This window comes from Lepus europaeus, chromosome 22 (assembly GCF_033115175.1).
Source record: "Lepus europaeus isolate LE1 chromosome 22, mLepTim1.pri, whole genome shotgun sequence".
Classification (NCBI taxonomy): domain Eukaryota; kingdom Metazoa; phylum Chordata; class Mammalia; order Lagomorpha; family Leporidae; genus Lepus; species Lepus europaeus.
In genome coordinates this window covers 25,810,771-25,826,460 of record NC_084848.1, presented here as the reverse complement: position 1 = coordinate 25,826,460, position 15,690 = coordinate 25,810,771, and the positions used below count along the sequence as shown (strand labels likewise).

The window sequence follows — 15,690 nt, the reverse complement described above, 5'->3', positions numbered from 1 at the left end:
CCTGGTGTCTCGCGGCTAGCAGGAGGCACTGGCTGTCTCATCTGCCTGTGTGACGGGTTGATGGCTGCCCCTCCGCCTCTCTCCCCTACTCCAAAATGGCCCCTTTAAGAACTGAGTGGCTCTGTTCTCATATGGCCCTGGCCTCCAAGTTCATGGTTGATGAGGCTGGGAACCGGCATCTGGGAGTTTACATTTAGGTCAAAAACTGAGCGCAGCCTCTCCCAGGTGGCTGAAGCTGTGAAGAGGCGGAACTCTGGTGCTGCTGGCTGCTGTGTTTGTTGAGTGGCAGCACCGTGCCAGGCATGGACTGGAAATAGACACCCCCTGCTGCTGACAAATGGGGTATTACCCGTACCCAAACGCACCATAATGTCAGATCATGATTCAAACTCCAGGAGTGGTCGTTGGGTCCAGTGGTTCAGATCCTTCCATCGCCCAGCACCCCCGGTGGTGCACCAGCCATGACTCGGTCTCCCCTCTGTGCTCGGACCCAAGCACTAGGCAAGGAGCTTGCTTCCCACTCTCACCCAGAACCTCACTCCCTTTGGAGGCTGACAACCCCCCACCTGCATGGTTACCGACAGCTTGCGCCTGGCCGGTGTGCTGGAGAGTCGGGGCTTCAGGAAGAATCTGTGGGGTCTTGACCTCACACTCGCTTCTTCCTCTTTGAGTCAGTGAGGCCTGGGAAGGAGGCAGGGAGGAATCACGGTGCTAGAGGTGGTGAGGCTATTTCAGCATGGAGTTAGCTCAGCTCTGAAGGACATGTGGTGAGCATAGTACAAGGTCCTGAACTTCATTTGAAAGGGAGAGAGAGAGAGAGAGAGAGAGAGAGAGAGAGAGAGAGAGATGTTCCATCCTCTGGTTCACTTGCCAAGTGGCTGTAACAGCCAGGGCTGGGCCAGGCTAAAGACAGGAGCCAGGAACTCCAACCAGGTTTCCTGCATAGGTGTCAGGAAATTAAGGACTTGATCCATCATCCATTGCTTTCCAGATGCACTTGTGTGGAGCTGGACTGGAAGCAGCGTAGGCAGGACCTGAGCCAGTGCTCTGTATGGGCTGCAGGCATTCTGAGCAGTGGCTTCACCTGCTGCACCACAGCGGCTGCCCCTGCACTGGCTGCTCCCCGAGCTTTCCCAGCTAAGCTCCTGGGATTTTCCTTCAGGTAGTGATTCCCATCACCTTCTGTGTGTTGATTCCCAGTTCCCTTTGATCTTAGGTCTTAATTCCTTGTAGGTTTCCTCCTTTGTTTTGCTGGAGCACATCCTTTAGCAGCTTCCTGAGAGGATAGGGCAGTACCTTTTTTGAAGCTCTGCGTATTTGAAAATGTTTCTTTTCTCATGCTTATTTTTTTCATGGTTTGTTTATAGCATTCCAGGCAGGAAATATTTTTCTTTTAGAAGGCATTGTTTCACTGACCTGATAACACTCATGACATTTTGAACCTATTTTTTTTTTATTTGAAGACTTTATATGAAACATGTTTTTTTTTAATCTCTCTGAAATCCTCCTGGATGCCCTCTTTGTCCTCAGTTTTCTGACATTCCATGGCAGTGTCTCGTCAGCTCAATTCTACAGACACATGTGGGAAGTGTGTGCTATACAGTTTGTCTTGCTAAATGCCCCAGGGCATGCAAAGACACGTACAAGTCCTTGGATGGTCATAAGTCCGGGGAAAGTGTGGACCCAAGGCAAGCAGAATGTTGATAACACATAGCAGTACGTGCATAAGCTACACCTGCAAGGCTGCCAAACACAACATTCTCATAAATTCCAGGCACTGGTATTTTCTAAGGGATAAGAATTCAGCATCTCAGGCTGACTAATTTCATTAGAAATTAGTCTTTCCGTGCACTCAACAAACTCCAGGCCTCCCACATCAATAACCGTGACCTGTCAGTGAGGGTGTGTGTGACATTTGGATTTCATGTCTTGCTCTCGTTCTGGGGAGTTGCTGTTGGCCTCTCGCAGGTAGGTCTTGCCACCATTCACAGGGCCTGCAAGTTCAATGCCAGAGGTTCCCTCCAGTTTTCTGGGAAGTCGCTCTGGATAGAATTAGGGACCAGAGCCCCCCTTTCATAAGCTCTTCTCTTTCACCTTCAAGGTGTGCCTCCAGGTTCCTCTGGATAGAACATAGAGATACATACAGTTCATCGTCCACTGCTCAAATCCACACTTACACAGCTCAGAGTCAGCACTGCCCCGGTGGCTGCCACAATGCTGTCATTGTTATTGAGAACAACACATGGACAATATCTTGTTTGATTCTCACAAGCTCTTGAGGTAGGTATTTTTGATCCTGATAGGACAGAGGTTGAGTAACACGAGCTTCCAATCTGAGCAGAACCAACCCAGAGCTCACAACAGATGTGACTTCCTTCACCATGAAGGCAACATCAAAGACCATGTGACTCCCGGTTAGAGCTCTGTGGTTGTCAGCAAAATGAAGTGTTGTCGCAGAGGCCACACCGGGGGGAGAGTCAGTGCTGCTGCTTCTTCTGATGCTCATTGGCTGCGGTCCCCTGAGAAGCACACCTGCCTCTGGTCTCAGTTTTGCAAAAATGATGTTAAGAATATAACAGGAACAGGTGTTTAGCTTAGGTGTTAAGTTGTTGGCTAAGATGCCTTCATCCCGTATCAGAATACTGGGCTTGACACCCAGCTCCTGCTCTCGAGTATGTGCACCCACTTCCGAGAATGTGTGCCCCAAATTATTGAAACAGGATATTTGGAGCCAGTGCTGTGGTGTAGTAGGCTAAGTTCCTGCCTGCGGCACCAGCATCCCACATGGGCACCAGTTCTAGTCCCAGCTGCTCCTCTTCCAATCCAGCTCTCTTCTATGGCCTGGGAAAGCTGCGGAAGATGGCCCAAGTCCTTGGGCCCCTGCACCCATGTGGGAGACCCAGAGGAAGCTCCTGGCTCCTGGCTTCAGAAAGGCCCAGCTCCAGCCATTGCACCCATTTGGGGAGTGAAACAGCAGATGGAAGACCTTTCTCTCTCTTCTTCTCTCTGTAACTCTCTCAAATACATAAATAGAATCTTAAAAAAAAAAAAAAGGCCAAGATATTTGTGCAGTCGTGTTTATAAGCAGCACGATTCGCAACAGCTAAAATGTGAAAGCAACCCTGGTCTCTGTTGGGTGAATCAACAACGTATGCATACAATGGAATATTATCTAGTGGGAGTTTGGCCTAGCAGTTAAGATGCCCCTGTCCCACACCGGGGTGCCTGCATTTGACTCCTGGCTCTGCTCCCGACTCCAGCCTCCTGCTGATGCAGACCCTAGGAGGCAGCAGGTGATGGCTCCAATAACTGGATCCCTGCTACCCACGTGGAGACATGGATTCAGCTCCCAGCTCCCGACTTTGGCTGAGCCCTGGCCATGGCAGGCATTTGGGGAATGAACCAGTAAATGGGAACTCTGTCTGTCTCGGCCTCTAAAATAAATACATTTTTTAAAAAAAAATAATGTATATGGAAGAGTTTTAGGGGAGGCCCTTGATCTAGGGAAAAGAAACAGTGAAGGGTCTCAGAAGTCCTTCCAAGACAACAGAAGTGCTGCTGTCCATGGAGACTGGCACAGCAAAGCGAAGACTTTTGAGAATCTAGGATGTGAGTACTACAGAAATTCTTAGACACCAAGTCTGATTATAATTCAACATTCCACAGTTTCTACCAAAAAGTGGGTGTCTCACAGCAGGGAGCGACAGTTTGAGCCCAGTTCTCCTGAGAGTGAGCTGTTCTAACTTGGCTCTAAATTGGGATGACCTTGGGAGCTGTTGGTACGCAGAGGCTCAGGTCCACCTTCTGAGGTTCTGATGTGGGGTGTGGCCAGTGCACTGGGAATCTTAACAATGCCCCCACGTGATTCTAATCTGTAACCCAAGTTCAGAACTACTGCTCCAGAGTTTTAAATCATTCATCTGTGGTCCAAAGTTTAAAAAAACAAGAAAGATAAAGGAGTGGTGCCTTGTGGCTCTCAAACATCAATGTGCAAACAAAGGCCCTGGGAATTTTGTTACAATGCAGCTCCTAATTCAGGAGGAGGAAGGGCTAGGATTCTGCCTTTCCAACAGCTCTCACCAGGTGCACCTGCTACTATCCACAGAGACCGTACTTGAATCACTGGGCGAAAGCTCGAGTGATTTTAGATTTGAATGAGAATTATGGCTCTGCAGGCCAGCTTGGGACCTCGAAGAAGTTACAGTCTCTCTTGATATCCACAGAAATGGTTGCCAGGACACTGCCTCTCCCATACTAAAATCCATGGATGGCCAAGACTCAAGGAGCCGCTTGCCATCTGCCAGGGTATGAGGGTACTTCAAAAAGTTCATGGAGAATGGAATTAAAAGACGTTTATCTCGTGCAAAATTATTTTTGAGGGACAGGCGTGCAGCACACTAGTTAAGCCACCGTTTGGGATACCTGCGTCCCATACTCCAGTGCCTGCGCTGCAGCTCCAGCTCTGCTGTCTGTGTCAGCTTCCTGCTACAGCACACCTTGGGAGGCAGCAGGGGATGGCTCAGGTGGTTGGGCTCCTGCCACCTCCATGGCTGGCTGAGACTGAGTTCTGGACTTCTGGCTTCAGCCTGACCCAGGCGGGCATCTGGGGAGTGAACCAGAGGATGGAAGATCTCTGTCTGCCTTCCGAATAAAGAAATAACTAAATTTGAATTCATGCATAGTTTTTTCCATAAACAAATTTATGGAAAATGTAATTATGAAAAAAACTAGGAATAGATTAAACAGTCTCAGCACCAAATTAAAGTTATCTTCTAGTTCCATTTTTCATGACCTTTTGGAAGTACACTAGTATCCAATGGTGCTGTATTTGCATTCAATCCATGCACATTCTCTTGTATCTTTTTATTTTTTATTTTTATTTTTTTGACAGGCAGAGTGGATAGTGAGAGAGAGAGAGAGAAAGGTCTTCCTTTTTGCCGTTGGTTCACCCTCCAATGGCCGCTGTGGCCAGCGCATCTCACTGATCCGAAGGCAGGAGCCAGGTGCTTCTCCCGGTCTCCCATGCAGGTGCAGGGCCCAAACACTTGGGCCATCCTCCACTGCCTTCCTGGGCCATAGCAGAGAGCTGGCCTGGAAGAGGGGCAACCGGGATAGAATCCGGCGCCCTGACCGGGACTAGAATCCGGTGTGCTGGCGCCGCAAGGTGGAGGATTAGCCTGTTAAGCCACGGCGCCGGCCCTCTTGTATCTTTTTAAAAATATTTTATTTATTTATTTATTTATTTGAGAGGTAGAGTTACAGATAGAGAGAGGGAAAGATCATCTGCTGGTTCACTCCCCAATTGGCCTCAACGGCTGGAGCTACACCGATCCGAAGCCAGGAGCCAGGAGCTTCCTCCGGGTCTCCCATGCAGGTGCAGGGGCTCAAGCACTTGGGCCATCCTCCACTGCCTTCCCAGGCCACAAGCAGCCCCGGGACGTGGAATCGCTGGATGAGGAAGGCTGGGCGCACTTCACCTCCGGGCCCCTCACACAACTGTTGTGCCGCTGAAACGGGCTGGTGCGCGCAACACGTTTCTCACCGCACAGCAGACGTCAGCCTTCTGTTAGGACAGCCGGCGCCCACGGGACGCTGCCTGACTACCTCGCCAGTCGTTCTCTGGAACTCAAGCCTCAACAAGAACGATGCGAGGAGGGGTGCTGCTCTTTCATCATCCCCATTTTTACAACAGGAATGGAGCCCTGAGCCACGGTTGAGATCCCGAGGGAACCGGCGCGCACCTGCGAGGGCGCCCTGCAGCCCGGCTCTCCAGCGGCAGGGGTTGAAGCTCGCCGCCGGCCGGCACTGGCACCGGCAGGGGGCAGCCGCGAGCCAGCTGGGGACCAGCATCACCTCCCAGACCGTGCCTAGTGCGGCGGGAGGGTGGGCGCTGCCGCGCTGCCCCCGCGAGTTCCTAAGCTCCGGTCTCGCCGCTCCGCCACCCTCGGGTCCTCGCCGTGGCAGCTGCCCGGGGCTCGTCAGGACATCAGAGCCCCGCGTCCCGAGTTCAAACACGACTTCCCCGAGGCAAGCCCACGTCCACCCGGGAAGGCAGCGGAAACGCGAGATTTCTGCCAACCGCTCTTGAACTCGGGAGCGCAAGCCGACCGAGAAACCTGCCAGTCTTTACACCGAAAAAGTTCGGGCAGGAGCTGGGGAGTCCAGGCCAGGGGGAGAAAGTTGGGGATCCCGGCAGGATTCCCCTGAGCTCGCCGGGGGCACCGCGCATCCGCGCCCGCGCGCTGGGCAGGCGAACTCGCACCCGGGAGGCTCCAGGCGACCTCGGCGGGGCGGAGGGGCGTCTTGCTGCGGGGTCCCCTGCGGGGGGTGGGGGGCTAAGCGGGCGGTTTCCATGGCTCCCAGGGCGTGGGGGAGGAATAAGTCCCGCAAACTATGGCGAAACAACTGCACCGCCCCGGGGCTAGCTCGGGAAGGCCGGAGAGGCCGGGTGCGGAGGGCGTCGGGGTGGGGGCGGCCGGGCGGGAGGGGGCGGGGCGGTCACGTGCGCCCGAGGGGGCGAGGCCCCGAGCCGGCCCCAGCGCTCACAGGGCCGGCAAAGTGGCTGTGCCGGGAGCCGGCTTGTCCCGAGCTCGGCCCAGAGCGCGCGGAGGCATCTGCGGCCGGGGACAGCTGCGGCCACGGGTGGCAGACGGACCGCCCCCGAGGACAAGTGGGAGCGGGAGCCTGGGGGTGAGCGCGGGGCGCCTCGGCGCGCTGCAGTCACTCGGCCTCGCGTCTCCGCACTAGCAGCCAGTGGTCGGCTGTAGGCGACCGGCAAAAGGCCGCTCACTGTGCGCCCTGGGACTGCCGGAGACCGCCCCTGCACAGGGCTCCCGGGGGAGGCTGCGGCCATGGGGGACGAGCATCCCAGCCAGGACGAGCGCGGCGACCCCAGCGTCTCCACCCACCCCAGCGCGTCGGTCCACCCCAGCGCCTCGGTCCACCCCAGCGTGTCGGTGCACCCCAGCGTGTCCATCCACCCCAGCGTGTCGGTGCACCCCAGCGTGTCGGTGCACCCCAGCGTCTCTGCCCACCCCAGTACCTTGGCCCTGCGGGGCAGCCTGGCGCACCCCAGCAGCTCGGGCCCCGAGGACAGCGTGATCAAGGTCAGCCGGCGCCGCTGGGCCGTGGTGCTGGTGTTCAGCTGCTACTCCATGTGCAACGCCTTCCAGTGGATCCAGTACGGCTCCATCAGCAACATCTTCATGCACTTCTACGGCGTCAGCGCCTTCGCCATCGACTGGCTGTCCATGTGCTACATGATCACCTACATCCCTCTGCTGCTGCCCGTGGCCTGGCTGCTAGAGAAATTCGGCCTGCGCACCATCGCACTCACGGGCTCGGCGCTCAACTGCCTGGGCGCCTGGGTGAAGCTGGGCAGCCTGCAGCCGCACCTCTTCCCGGTCACCGTGCTTGGCCAGATCATCTGCTCGGTGGCCCAGGTCTTCATTCTGGGTATGCCCTCGCGCATCGCTTCCGTCTGGTTCGGAGCTAACGAGGTTTCAACAGCCTGCTCGGTGGCCGTCTTTGGCAATCAGGTGAGCCGAGGAGCCGGTGGGTGGGCGTTCAGAGGAGTGGGCGTCCTGCCCCGGTGGCTGGGAGGGGTGTGTTAGGTTGTGCACCTGAGCGCACCTCACAGCCTTTGTGACTCCGGGGGACTCCATGCCTGCCTGTGACTGGCAGTGTCACTGGGTGATTGTGACAGGGTGACATGGCAAGCAAGAGCGGGAGAGCTTTTTGGTCAGCCACAGCAGACAGCAGGCTCCCAGAACATGCTCTGCTGTGGTGGTGTTGTTTCTTACCCTGTGTCAGTCCACAAACCTAGACCTTTAAAAAATGGTTATTCGTTTTCATTCTGCATAAAAGGCAGACAAGAGAGCTATCTCCCATCCACTGGTTCACTCCCCAAATTCCCACAACAGCCAGGCCAGACTGGGACAGACTGAAGCCAGGAGCTTGGGACCCCATCGGGGTCTCCCATGTGGGTGGCAGGAACCCAAGTGCTAGGGCCATCACCTGCTGTCTTCCAGGAACATTAGCGGGAGGCTGGATCGGTACTGGAGTAGCTCAGAACTCAAACCAGGCGTTTGGATGTGGGGTTCGGTTGTCCAGGCAGCAGCTTAATTCCCTGTGCCACCATGCAGGCCCCCAGCTTCGACCTTTGACTTCCGGAGAGCTCTTCTCTCTCAGCCAGCAGACACAGGCATCCGACCATTCTGGGGTCATCAGAACTTGGCAGGTGTTTTTAGCTGGACCAAGCAGCTTTCCTTGAGTGCTGTGTCTCCTGTCCAACGCAGGACAGCAGAGCCACGCCTGGTGCTGCGTGGCCTTGTTCTCACCTCCTTTACACACAGCAGAAGCCAGCACAGTGGCACCAACGTCTGGTGCCAGACTCCTTCCCTGGGGTTGAGAGCCAAGACCTGCGGGATGGCTAGAGATCTCGTTCCGCATTTCCAAGAAGGCTCTGGTATAAGTAGCTTGTATTCTTTTTTCTTTTCTTTGATTTTTTTTAATGTTTTAAAACATTTATTTGAAAGGGAGAGAGAAGGAGGAGAGAGAGAGAGAGAGAGAGATCTTCCATCTGCTGATTCATTTCCAAATGCCCAGTTGGGGCTGCAGCAGGCTGAAGCCAGGAACCAGAAACTCAGTCCCAATCTGCCATGTGGGTGGCAGGGACTCAGCTACTGGAGCCATCAACTGCTGCCTCCCAGAGTGTGCATTAGCAGGAGCCTGGACCGGAAGCAGAGCCGGGACTTGAATCCAGGCCCTCTGTTATGGGATGTGGGCATTCCAAGTGGCGTCGTAACTGCTGCACCACACACCTGCCCCCTTAGCTCATATTCTTAATCCTTTTTCTTTCCTTCTTCTTGGAAGGAGAATTCAAAATTCTTTGCATCTCCATGTAGTTCTGATCCGGAAAGTTGGGTGTGTTATGATTGCTTTCTCCAAGTATTTGAAGCATATGTTTTTTGGGTCCTTCTGTCACGGGACCACTGCCCCGGCTCTCTTATTTTTCCAAGCACGTGCAGTCCTGGCTGCGTGTTTCACGTGAGCAGCAACCCCCAATTCTCATAGGCCTGTTTTCTTGCACCTGCTCATATCAGTCAGATTGTCATTTGGGACAGAAACTTTCCAAAGCTTCCCTAGAGGCACATTTTGATTCTGTTCGTCTTCACCACCAGGATGCTAACTTGAGCTGAATTTCCCTCTGTCAGTGAGTTCTGTTAGATGGTGTTAGTTCCGAGCAATCAATGGAAGCAAACAGAGGGGCCACCTTTAGCATATAAACAGCGGTAATCCCTGGCCCAAACCTGCGGATTTGAATGTTTTGAAGATTTTGTGGACTTAAAGCCTGGGGGTGAAACCAGATGGGCTTTTTGTTCAGGGCAACTTAAAAGCAAGTGTGGAGGACCACACCATCATCCTCCTATCCCCAACATGGTTGACTGTGGGTTTTCAATATCCCCGTTGCATTGGGTTTTTCCTTTATAGGACGGTGGAATTGGGGGATAAAGAATGGGGGCTTCCAACCTATTAGCAGCAGAATAGGATTTAGACTAGGTCGCCACCATCCCAGCTCCACTGTTTGGGGAGGGCAGGATCACTGATTGGAGAAGTCCCTCAGTCACCATCAAGATAGGCGATTTGTTCACCATAGAGTACAACCTAACAGGCTTCTCACACCCTGCGAGGGAGTTTAATACTGGATGCGTCTTTAAAATGGGATAGGAATAACCATTCATCCCCTCCCCCGATAAGGTTAGGAAGTGCTGAGAGTTTTAGGTCTGCAAACAGAGGCTTTATCTGCGGCCTGGAGAGACATCTGCTTGGTTTGATCTTTTAGGCGTAATCCTCTGTGCTAAGTTAAACATTATAAAAACCGCATTGTGTGTGCTTCCTCTCGTAGAGACGACTGCTTCTCTGCATGTGATTTAAGCTTTTTCTGTGGTAAAGTACTGCTGAATGGAGGAGAAATATTAACAGAGCGCCTTAAGCCGTGGTGCTTAGAAAAAAAGACTTCACAAGCTGTGAGCAGACTTCAGATGTGGTTCTGCAGGGTCGTTCTGCACGGCCTGAGCCTCATTCACGTGGACTGTGCAGAAGATTCTGGTGATTCTGACCTATTACTTCTTAAAAAAAAAAAAAAAAAGATTTACTTATCTGAAAGGCAGACAGAGAGAAATCTTCCCTTTGCTGGTCCACTCCCCAAATGCCCACAATGGCTGAGGCTGGCCCAGAACAAAGCCAAAGCCAAGGGCCTGGAACCCAATCTGAGCAGGGCCCCAAGTCCTGGGCTGTCATCACTGCCTCCCAGGTGCATGTTAGCAGGAAGCTGCATTGGAAGCAGAGGCAGGACTGGACCCCAAGCACTTGGATGTGGGATGTCTGTGTCCCAAGGCTTAACCTGCTGTGCCATGGAGCCTGTCCCTGATCTATCACTTGGAAACTTTCTTACATGACCCACGCAGGCACTGACCTCTGCTTGCATTAAATTCAACATGCATTCATTCAACAAGCATTTACCTCGCACCTGCCTTTTGCCAGACACTAGCCTAGGGCTGCAGAGTAAGCCCTGCCTTCACAGAGTGCCTACACCAGACTGTAAAACTATCAGCACCAAGATTCAGGTTATTAAACAATTCAAGCCAGATCATAATATAGAGGATTTATGTTCAGTTTTCCGTGAGGTTTTTAGTATTTTCTTGCCCAATTGCTATGGTAAAGGGTGAGGAAGGGATGGCCGGCGCCGTGGCTCAACAGGGTAATCCTCCGCCTTGCGGCACCGGCACACTGGGTTCTAGTCCCGGTTGGGGTGCTGGATTCTGTCCCGGTTGCCCCTCTTCCAGTCCAGCTCTCTGCTGTGGCCCGGGAAGGCAGTGGAGGATGGCCCAAGTCCTTAGGCCCTGCACCCCATGGGAGACCAGGAGAAGCACCTGGCTCCTGGCTTCGGATCAGCGCGGTGCGCCGGCTGCAGCGGCCTCTGGAGGGCGAACCAACGGCAAAAGGAAGACCTTTCTCTCTGTCTCTCTCTCTCACACTATCCACTCTGCCTGTCAAAAAAAAAAGGATGAGGAAAGGGAAGGAAGGAAGTTGATATTTGTTTAACACCTACTATAGACAAGGCACTTTTTCATCCATTGCTTAATGGAATCAACTGTGAGGTCGGTGGAGTTGTCTCAGTTGCCGACGAGGCAACGCAGACCTATGGAAATCAAGCCACCTTATCCCCGAGGGGTAGAAGGGAGATTTGAATCCAGCTCCACTTCTAAAGCTCATGTCAGTAGCCATTAAAATAAAATACACGTGTGTGGAAAAAAGAAAAGTGGGATTTTGAGGGTCTCATTTTGCCCTTTGTGTCTCCAAGAGTTGGTGGTGGTGTTAAAGTTTCCAACACTTCTCCTAGCACTGTCTTCTCTTTGCTTATTTATTTTTATTTGAAAAGCAAAGAGGCAGAGACAAGTAGACGTGGCTCCTCCATCTACTGATTCACTTCCCAAATGCTCACAACAACTAGGGCTGGCCCAAGCTGAAACCAGAAGCCCAAAACTCCATCTGGGTCTCCCACATGAGTGGCAGGGACCCAACTATTTGAGTAGTGACTCGCTGCCTCCCAGGGTGCACATCAGCAGGAAGCTAGAATCAGAACTGGAACTGGGATCCTGATCCCAGTCACTCCTCAATGTGGAATGCCGGCATCCCAAGCAGTGATGTTGTAAATACTGTGCCAAATGCCCAACCCCTGCCTTCTGTTTGGAAGTTCCTGCTAGAGGGCTGATTCTGCCTCTTAACCTAGCACAGTGACACTGCCTGGTCCAGAAGGTGTGGTCAGCATGTCTGGTGAAAGAAACCAGTGCAGCCGGATTCACTGGGCTGAGAGGGAGGAGGAGGCTCTAGACTATAACTGAAGCTCTTTCCTTTTCTTGGTAAACTCTGCCCAGTTGCTTCCAGGTTATGGAAACAGCTTGGCATTTTTTTTTTAAAGCAACACTTGCAGCATTGTTTCAAGGGAAAGCGATCCCTGTGGGGGTTTGAGTGACATGCACACATTGTTACTGCACCAGCACTGGAAGAAAGCCTTATGTTAGCATCGGATAGTGTGGCGCACAGGACAAGATAGAGTAGAAGTTGCAAGAGAGTGTCAAGGCCAGCTCCAACTCCAATAAGGGGTGTGCAGCACAGGGAGGGGAAGGGACCTCCTGGAGGCCCCTCAATAGCTCTCAGCCCAGTACCCAGTGCCACCTAGAAATATTTGGAGAGTCAGAGACAATCTATCTGCCTATAGAAGTACAGAAGATACAGGAACCTTACAGAAGCCATGCTGATGCAAAAAATGCATAGCGCTAACCTTTAGAAATACAATGTGAGCCAGATATCTAGCTACCTTGTCTCGTAGCCATGTTAAAAATGCTAAAAAGTAAAAAGAACAGGTGAAACTAGTTTAGTAATATATTTTCTTTAACCCAGTGTATCCAAAATATTATTTTGGTGTGTTATCAATATAGTAAAATCAGTAATGTGCCATTTTACTTTCTGTTCATTACTAAGTCCTTGCAAATTGGGCTGCGTTTCACACTTACAGACTGGTCACCTTTCCCAGTAAGCGATGGGCTGTGCTGCATAACCAGGTGGGCAGTGCAGGTCTAGAACAATGATGCTATTCAGCAGAGGACATCAGATGCTGCCAGGTAAGAATGTGCTCCAGGGCAGTGACTCTGGGCTTGCAGAGGCTGTGCCTGTTGGACTGGCTGGTCCTGTGGTGTCACCCAGAGCAGCTGAGTGTCTGAGCTTGACTGAGGAGTAAGAATCAGAAGAAGGGTGGTCCCACCAGTCCTAGTCCACAGTCATGGCCATGTGGAGATGTTCAAGTCCAGGCTTATCATGTGGATTTAATGTCAGAGGCCTTTCAAGATCAGAGTGAAGTTTGAGGTGGGAAGGTGAATTTTTCTGCTTACTCCCCTCAATGGCTTTTGTTAGTTTTGGCATGCAGAGTGCTTGTCCACACGGCTCCCTGTTTTCTGGCCTCTCTTTATGCATCGGAAGACAGGAAGGGGGTGGATGTTGTGGTCCAGCTGGTTAAGCTGTCACTTGGGACACCTGCATCCCATATAGGAGTGCTGGTTCAAGTCCCAGCTACTCTGCTTCCTGCTAACACACCTGGGAGGCAGCAGGTAATGGCCCAAATACTTGGGTTCCTGACACCCACGTGAGAGACTCAGATGGAGTTTCTGGCTTTTGGTTTCAGTCTGACCTAGCCCTAGCTGTTGTGGGCATTTAGGGAGTCAATCAGTGGATAGAAGATCTCTCCCTGGCCCCTGCCCATCACTCTGCCTTTCAAATAAATAATTTTTTTAAGAAGTCAGAATGACATAGGCTAATCCTCTGTCTGCGGTGCTGGCACACTAGGTTCTAGTCCCGGTTGGAGCACCGGATTCTGTCCTGGTTGCCCCTCTTCCAGTCCAGCTCTCTGCTGTGGCCCGGGAGTGCAGTGGAAGATGGCCCAAGTCCTTGGGCCCTGCACCTGCATGGGAGACCAGGAGAAGCACCTGGCTCCTGGCTTCGGATCAGTGCGGTGCACCGGCCGCAGCGGCCATTGTAGGGTGAACCAACGGAAAAAGAAGACCTTTCTCTCTGTCTCTCTCTCACTGTCCACTCTGCTGTCAAAAAAAAAAAAGAAGAAGAAGAAGAAGAAGAAGAAGAAGAAGAAGAAGAAGAAGCCAGAATGAGCCAGCGGCTGGGAGAACAGAACATGGCTGGTGATGATAGAAGTAGGGTGAGGTAGGTCCAAGACCATCCTTTCAGATGCCCTGGGAGCCATCAGGTCCTGGGAGTGAGTGGACTGGGCCCCGTCAGTGACACTGGAGCCTGGCTGAGCCCCAGTGAACTGCAGAGCGTGTGTCCCACCTGAAGGCAGCAGCTGCTCCCACTCCCACCGGTGGTTGATATCAAAGTATGACCCAGAGTTGTCAGATTTTCGCTTTTGTTTAAAGAAAAACCAGAAATCCAGACTTTTAGTGAAATCTGTTCTTTAAATTATAGTAAAACATATTTGTCACATTAATGATGAATGTACGAGCCTGTGGCATTGCATAGCTTCACAGTGTTCTAGAACTGTCACCACTACCTGTACTCAAAACTTCATCGTTTCCAACGCTCCTCTCTGCCTCCCTAGCCTCTATTCTACTTCCTGTCCCTGTTCTAGGTACCTGCTCTAAGTGGAGTCCTGTGTGTCTCATCCTCTGCGTCTGCCTTACAAAATCTGGTTTTGAAATTCTGGTAACTGACTTTTTGTGTTTGTTTGTTTTGAGCAAAGCAAGGTCTATTTAAGTCAGAAACCTGATGCAACAGCCAGGAGTAGGGCTCCAGGGAGCAGACTCAAGAAACTGATAGGAGTCTTTAAGCATAATTCAGGATCAGGCAATAAGGGTGGGGACAAAACCCATCAGAAGGCCAGAACTGTAATCCTGTCTAGACCGATGATGACGAAACCAAAAAGCCATCACAAGGGTGGGATGCATAACTTCTTCTTTCTAGTCTCATGAGAAAACAAGAAACTCAGAAGGGTAGGATTGGCACTTTTGTCTCGCTGTAGGTGGCTTTTTGGGAGAAGTCTGCATTTTGTACTCTCTTAAAAAAGAGACTTCCGCTGTTTCTCATCCAACAGGGACATGGCCTAACTACCTGTTAGCCCATCTAACTTGTCACCTGCCCCCAGAAGTGTGGACCCTAAGTGCTGTTAGGGACATGGGGGTGACGGCTGCTCTGGTTGCTTCCTGTTGTAGAGCATTCTTCCCAGGGCTGATCTGGGGAATGCAGGTTTCCTTGGGGGCATCATCTGGAGTACCACCTGGAGTTTGATGGCTCTAGTCGTTTACTCCTGGGTAACACAAAGTGTAGAATACAGATATTATCTCTCCCAGTTAAGAGCCTCGTCCTTTGAGAGTTTCAGGGGTCCAGCTGGAAGCCTGGTTTTTAAATTGTATTTTATGTCTCAAAACTATGGGTCTGATAAAATTGCCAGGTTGGAGTTTCTGAGACGAGCCAAGTGGAACTTTCTTGAACTCTTCCCGAACATGCGGGCAGGTGAACCACGCTCAGGGGTCGGTGCCATGGGGAGGAAACTTACCTGGTCATCCTCAGTGGTGGCGTCTGTTTCCCTTCACCGAGGGGCTGGGTGAAAATACAGAAGCCCAGCCCCCAAGTGCATCTCTCAGAGACTTTAAGGAAGGGGCCCAGACTCCAGGTAAGGTTCATGATCAGGCACTTTTGCAGCCTTCAGGACTGAGGACCGGTGTGTGCAGGAAGGGACTGTCCTGCTCGTCGCCATGCCTTGTTAGCGCTGACTGTTCTCTTGCTGTGTGTTGGGTCTGATGTCCAGGTGGAAATGGCCAGGCATTGTTACAGGTGCCTGTTAATTCTGTGGATCGAATCTAAGTTTTCAGTTAGGACTCCTGGACACCTGCTCCCTCCCTAGTCCTCTCTGGCCTATCTCTTGTTATCTCCAAGCTTTCTCCTCTGCATCTCCCTATCTCCCTGAAGATCTATCTCCTTGAAGATCAACTCTGTGGAATGTGACCTTAATGAGATGCCTTGGAAGCTCCAAGCCCCATGGAAACACTCAGTAAATGATTAGGGATTCTGAAATCACTTCTTTATGGGTGCTCTGGAAATCAAAGATCTGTTGCAACCAAG

The 15,690-nt window shown here is 52.0% G+C and overlaps 1 protein-coding gene across 1 annotated transcript in view; it reads left to right on the top strand.

Moving 5' to 3' along the window:
* The first annotated feature begins 6,825 nt into the window (after nucleotides 1-6,825).
* The window catches only part of FLVCR2 (FLVCR choline and putative heme transporter 2), a 64,366-nt gene continuing 55,501 nt past the window's right edge, over nucleotides 6,826-15,690 (top strand). Inside the window, exon 1 of the mRNA XM_062181762.1 lies at nucleotides 6,826-7,538. Within this exon, the coding sequence (XP_062037746.1) occupies nucleotides 6,852-7,538 (687 nt within the window). The 5' untranslated portion in view covers nucleotides 6,826-6,851. The remainder of the gene's footprint in view (nucleotides 7,539-15,690) is intronic.